The sequence below is a fragment of the Octopus bimaculoides genome, chromosome 11 (assembly GCF_001194135.2).
Source record: "Octopus bimaculoides isolate UCB-OBI-ISO-001 chromosome 11, ASM119413v2, whole genome shotgun sequence".
NCBI lineage: Eukaryota > Metazoa > Mollusca > Cephalopoda > Octopoda > Octopodidae > Octopus > Octopus bimaculoides.
In genome coordinates this window covers 24,457,543-24,464,421 of record NC_068991.1, presented here as the reverse complement: position 1 = coordinate 24,464,421, position 6,879 = coordinate 24,457,543, and the positions used below count along the sequence as shown (strand labels likewise).

The 6,879-nt window shown below is 34.9% G+C and overlaps 1 protein-coding gene across 4 annotated transcripts in view; it reads left to right on the top strand.

Annotated features, from left to right (window-relative positions):
- The window catches only part of LOC106877480 (cadherin EGF LAG seven-pass G-type receptor 2), a 301,895-nt gene extending 299,454 nt beyond the window's left edge, over window positions 1-2,441 (top strand). For all 4 annotated transcript variants that reach the window (XM_014926392.2, XM_014926391.2, XM_014926390.2 and 1 more), the window contains one exon: window positions 467-2,441. In XM_014926392.2, the coding sequence (XP_014781878.1) occupies window positions 467-491 (25 nt within the window). In that variant the 3' untranslated portion in view covers window positions 492-2,441. The remainder of the gene's footprint in view (window positions 1-466) is intronic.
- Window positions 2,442-6,879: the final 4,438 nt, after the last annotated feature.

The following is a 6,879-nucleotide window of genomic DNA, read 5'->3' as shown; positions in this document are numbered from 1 at the left end:
TGTGTGTGTGTGTGTGTGTGTGTATGTTTGTGTGTCTGTGTTTGTCCCCCCAACTTCGCTTGACAACCGATGCTGGTGTGTTAACGTCCCCGTAACTTAGCGGTTCGGCAAAAAAGACATATAGAATAAGTACTAGGCTTACAAAGAATAAGTCCTGGGGTCGATTTGCTCGACTAAAGGCGGTGCTCCAGCATGGCCACAGTAAAAAGAATAAAAAAAAAAAGACCTGTATTTCAACATAAATATGATAACAAAAGAGTTGAAATTTTGATGGAGGGTTTTAATGTAAAGCACTTTAAAATGTGAAGTTAGTATTTTAGAACTAGAAATGGTCTTGAATAGGTTGGTATCAAAAAGGTTAAAGTTAATGTTAAAGGTCTTTTAGACATTGTCCAACTTAAGTTTTGTGTTTATTGTTTCTGAGTGAAATTCTTGTATTATTTGTTTTGGTTATTTCATATTTCAGGTGCAGCGACAGTACCACTGTTTAGAGATTGTTTACATCATCATCTCCACCATAACAAACTGCTATCACTATGGGAACCTGTAGGTGAGCTCAATCAAAAAGACATACTTCGTGACAAATTTATGGTTTGTCTTACAAACAATGAACCCTCTCACATGTGCTGCTTGGAAACAAGGTTCACTGTATTTGCTGATCATTTTACTGATTATGATACCTCTATTCTGTCAACATCTCCACATAAAACTGGTTTTATTGGGGGCTCATTTTTCTGAAGAATGTTTTCAGTTCTTGCTGTATAGATTGTCTATTTAAGCTACAAATCTTTTCAATTTGCTAATTCTGATGCCGAAAGCAAGGAAAAGAAGAAAACTTACAGTCCTTCCATTCCCACTCTCCTATAAAATTTCCCTTTGTAATAAAAGGAGGTGTGATACATATATACCTGTTATATGTTTAATTGGTGCTAAGCTTCCTTACCTGAAGACCAAGATTTTTTTTTTTCAAGACAACAAAGTCTGTTAGACTGCAATGTTTTGAAGCAATTATTTTAATGATATCCCTTGACAAAGCTCAAAGAGGACATTATTTTGAAGAACGGCCACTGAAAGAATGCAAAACTAATGTTTTCAATAGCAACAACTGATGGAATATAACAATGGTATTACAGATCACTTGTGAATTAGTGGGAGAAAAAAAATCTTTTAGTGTATTCTCTGAATATTTTTTAGGAACAGTGTGTGTGTATACTGCATTCCATGACCAACTCTAGTTCTTTGCAGATTTTGTATATGCATTTGTGTGTGTATGTGTGTGTGCACATCAGTGGTAAGCGGGTGTTTCCTGTAGTTTTCTTCATCATATAGCCTATATCTTTGACGTCTGGAGTTCAATATTTTCTGTTACCTGTGCACACTATATGTGTAGTACACACTGTCATTGATGCAGCGGTAAATTCTTAATTGATAAAATCTGCATTTGTTTTAATTCTTCATTTGCTAAGGCTTCACTTACAAACTGCCTTCAAAAAGGGCATAAACTGGATGTTACCTTTTACCATAAATTAAAGTTCCATACCAAACTATGAGATCAATTTTATTTCTCTGGGCATCTACATTTGTTTGTGTGTGTGTGTTTATTAGAAGATTGAGCATCATTCAGATAAACGCATTAGCTGAACATCGTCTCAGTGTAAGATTTTCTTTATTTCAGGTTTAAAAGAGATTTTGGCATCTCATACTTTATGATTTGTATACACTCTGATATGAGAACGATATATATTATACACACACACACATATGTATGTCTGTGTGTGTATATATATGTATATATAAATACATGTGTGTATGTATATATATATATATGTATATATGTGTGTGTGCACATATATATGTGTGTGTGCATGTATATATATATATATATATGTGTGTGTGTATGTATATATGTGTGTGTGTGTATATGTATGTATATATATATATGTATGTGTGTGTATGTATATATGTGTGTGTGTGTGTGTGTATGTAGTACTGGTGCTTAGATCTTCATCACATTTTTGCATTATCAATAGCAGTGTTTTTTTTGTCTTAGCAAAATACTTTAACAACTGGAAAATAATTACGTGTCTATCTAAGAAGCTGATCTGTAGTAAAATATATGTTATTCAGAAGGGAAATTATCTTGTAGCTGCCTCACACTGCAGAAACTAAGAGTGAACATTGACTGGAGCAGTTGTGACCTACCAAAGAATTTTCCTTCTGAAGTATTGATATCCACTCCAGTCACATATGCCCTGTGTGTGTGTATATATATGTATGTGCATCTGTGTACGCCATCAAATTTCTGTTTGTCATCATATTCTTCTTTAAAATCCAGTTGTGATTCATCTTCTCTAAATATTATTTTTACATATCTTTTATTGTAATTTCATTTTTTATAAATAAAATATATTGTTTTTAATAAACTGTGAATTTATCTTTTATTTTACAAGTTTACAGTAGTCATTGTAGAGTACCAGTTGTTTTGTTAATGTACTTTTTTTAATATTTTGATTATTCAAAATGCTGTATTTGTTTTTATGACCAATCTGGAGGTTAAATAACAGCAATATTTTAAATTTTGTTTCATTTATAACTTCATGATCTCACTCAATAAATTTCTAATTAAATCCACATAAGAAGTTGGATTGAACTTATTACATCAATTCTGAAATCATGGTGGAGGATTTCCATAAGAAAGCAAATAAAAGAAACATTCTTGGGAAAGTCCTGTCCATTCAAGTTAGTGGGAGACTGGAATAGCATTTCAGACACTTGATGAGATTGTGTGATACTAGATGATAGGAGAAGGACTGGAAAAGCTTAGAAAATCCACACAGACAGTTCCAACTGTCTGACAGATACCAGCTGGATTTCCCCCAAAATACCTGTGTGGACATAGAGCAATGATGCTGGATCATCCATATATTATTTAGATAAAGTATTTGTTAGTTTAGTGATCAGGAATAGTATAGGATGTGGACAATTTCAACCAGTCTGCTGCACAGACTACACATTTGTGATACATACTGTTGACCTAGACAGAGCCCAAGATCAGACTTAAAGAACTGAAAATAGACACTTTTTTCTTCAGCGAAGCACTCATCATCTTTTTGCAAGTTTCACTTGGAAAGGAAGGTGAGAGTGGGGAGGGAGGTGTTTTCCCACCAATAAAATCATTAAAGGGTAAGGTAAGAGCAGTAAATAAGCATTTGTAACAAACCCACTTTGAGTATGCATCTGAAGGCTGGGAAAACAATAAACCAAAGAGAGCATTTGCCTTCTATGACCTGTCATGAAAATGATTCAGGTTTTTGGTGGTTTTGTTGATTGGTCCTAACCAGTTCTTGCCCCTATTGGGTACTTTGTATATTTGGAATTGTTGTTACCTGTTTTTGTTGTTTCTTCTTTACACATCTTATGTAACCCCACTCCCACTATGTTGTATCTTGTTTTTTGTATTGTCCTTCTTTTCTTTCCACCCTTGTGACTAATAAAGAAATTATTATCAGCATTATTGAGGCAGTGAGCTGGCAGAATCGTTAGCATCCAAACGAAATGCTTGGAAGCATTTTGTTTGACTTTTCATTTTGAGTTCAAATTTTCCTAACTTTACCTTTCATCCTTTTTTTTTTTTGGTGGTGGGGTTCAATAAATTCAGTATCAAACCTAGAGTCATCACCTAGTCCCCTCCCCCAAACTTTCAGACATTTTGCCTATAGTAGAAAGGATTATTATTGGTTGGCAGCTTCAATGGACTTTTTCTTTCTCTCTCTTTCTTTTGATGATTGCTCCAATTTTTTTGTTTCTAATTTCAGAATTTGGATTTATTACTTGTTTATGTCATGTAAAAGTTCTTTCATGGAAAGCTTAGGTTTTATTTTAACTTTTACCTCCAAAACATTTTGGTCTAACTTCATTCACAATGGCATTGATTCATAAAGGCAACAGTATCTTTCAAAGTAAAACTGAATGAAGTTTTTCTGTAATTAAAGTGGAATAAAAATTCATTCATTCATGTTTTGAAGATGGAAAATTTTACCATTTCAGAAAAACACAAAATACATTTTGTCTTTTTTTTTTGGACATTCTGAAAATTTCTTCAACAACAACACTAACACTAACTCTCACACACAAGCATTGCCCAACTGTCAGAGGCTTGATGACATTACAGATGTGAAGCACTCTGTCTCAGTCTCTGCTTGATTCAGGGCTACAACTTTGTCAAATAGATGAGCTGTGTAATAGCTTGTCAAAGAAATGGTGACTACACCTATTCACCACCCAGGAATTGAAGATATTGCAGCTTTGGCATGTGTCTTCACATTATCAGCTATAGCATGACCAGTCCTCCACTCAGTCAGTGTAGACAGCAAGTGGAACACTTAATCAGTGGAATGTTTCCTTTCCACAAAAAAATAGAAGAGAAGATGCTCCAATTCAGTCAAACATGAACTGGGGCAAGGCACAACAGTCAGGCACTAATATGATAGAGTCAATATAAGCATTTGCCACCTTTGCCTGACTTTTCAGGGATAGCTAACCTTTGGCCCATTTACATGCAAGACTGACTACTCTGTTCATCATCTTGTCCTACTTCTTCTGCACATGGAGATCTGGCTCATGACACAAGAAACTCCATAGGATTATCCAGAATCAGAGGCTATGAAATGATAGTGTAATTTCCAAGCAGAATCAGCATGATAATGCAACCAGGATGTACATTTTTAAATTACAGGTACAATTCATTTGAAAGGCTTTCACACAGTTTCTGTCGACTCAGTTTCACTCACAAAGAGTTTGAGAAGAAAACCTCTTAACCATTTAACCATACTATGTTTACATTTGGACGATTAAAAACAAGGAAATATATGAGGAAATTCTTACTTTAAAATTCATTACAAGCTAGAGTAGTGAAGGCTTTTAACCATTACAGTAGTTAACAAACACATTTCTTCATGTTGGATTTTCTTGTGTGGTGCAGTAGACAGAACCAGCAGTTCATTTAGCAATGGCAGTAGTCCTTCATATCTAAATTCCTGTAGCTTTCTTAATTTAACAGCCACCAACATTGGTTCACATGAACTTTTGTTTTTAGCATGCTTCAGTGGTTAATTCGGAGATCAATTTAAACCGGAGGTTCTCAAACTTTTTGGGCCACCGTCCCTTCATGGCCACATAATAGTCTCAGTGCCCCCACCCCTATTTTTATGTATAAATAAATATTTTATATTCAACTAATTTATATATACTATGAATCAATTGATATTTAATATAGTATTATATAATTTGTATACAACACTGTAATAATATTATAAATTCATAGTGTCCCCCAATCCACTGCCTTCCTCCCAATGCCTCCTTTTTCTCTACCGCCCCCTTTGAGAACCTATGGTTTAAACGAATGGAATATGCTCGATCTACATGACTATTGTTGCTTGCAACTAGTGACCAAAACACTATTTACAAAAGTGTGAACAGTCTATCATCATCAATTAGTCTCTTATAAAGCATGAAGTTCTGGGTCTATATTTTCGTTGCTTGGCAATGTGGTCGTATGTTTGTATGTACCGAAAGCAATGACTCGCTTATTGCAAGTATGGTAGTCCTTACAACTACAGGTTAACTTTATTTCAATTCTCGTTTTAAAAAGATGAAAAAAGAAAGAAAAAAAATAAAGGTTTCTGATTTAGGCAAGGCCAATAATTTTGAGGGAAGGGGTTAGTCGATATTATCGACCCTAGTATTTCACTGGTATTTTATTTTATCGGCTCTAGAGGGATGAAAGGCAGAGTTGGTCTCGGCGGAATTTGAACTCTGGACTGTAAAGATGAATGTAACCGAGAAAAGAATAGCTTTTCCACACAGAACAGGAAAAAAGTATCAGCGTGCCAATTTAAAAGTAAGGGAGATAACTCCAATATGACTACCTGTTGCCTGGCATATCATCCAGAATTAACCATCACTTTCAATAATGCTTAAACTATGCAAGTTCATATTTTTAATTGCATTAAAACATTTGATAGGACAACTAAGCACCCACCGAGGTACTGATTAATTATATCCAGCTTCTCACACTGCTTATTCGGGACAAAAATATTTCAATATCAGTAGTTAAGGCAGTAGAATTCATTGCAATTAATGCGTAACCTCAACTCATCAAAGAGGTGGTATCGCTTAAATTTTTAACGGATTAGTAAACAGCAGTGAGCACTGAGCTTTCGGATGAATGTAACCGAGAAAAGAATAGCTTTTCCACACAGAACAAGAAAAAAGTATCAGCGTACTAATTTAAAAGTAAGGGAATTAACTCCAATATCAATTTTGTAAGCCTAAACATATTGCTAGGGTGGGGCACAATGAGTAATATTTACTGTATTTTTAACTAAGAAGTCTTTTTTTTATAAATATTCATTACCGTACAAAAACTATATCTAAGCAAATAACCTTCTCTAAATGCATTAAAACACTATAACATATTCAGAATACTATCTCTGAAAATTATCTCCGTCCTATAAGCATACAAAGGACAAGTTTAGATGGGCAAAATTAGTAAGACAAGATAAGATAAATTTGCCTCATTAATTTTCCAGAATAGCATATTAGAATTTCACAGGATTAATTCAACGAAAAAAAAAGAAAAATTTCCAATTAATCTGGAACCAGGGGAGGTGTCCCCCATTCGCCCCCCATCTTCTCCTGAACCAAAATAAAGGATTTGCAGCATATTAGGGGGGAAGGGTACTTGATTCAATGCAAAAAATCCGAGATTCTCCGGAATCGAACCCTGATTCCCCGTTACCCGTTGCCACCACGGTCGGCACTTACCGGGCCGTCGACAGTTGATAGGGCGGACTCGCGGGGGACCCGTCGCGCGAAGGC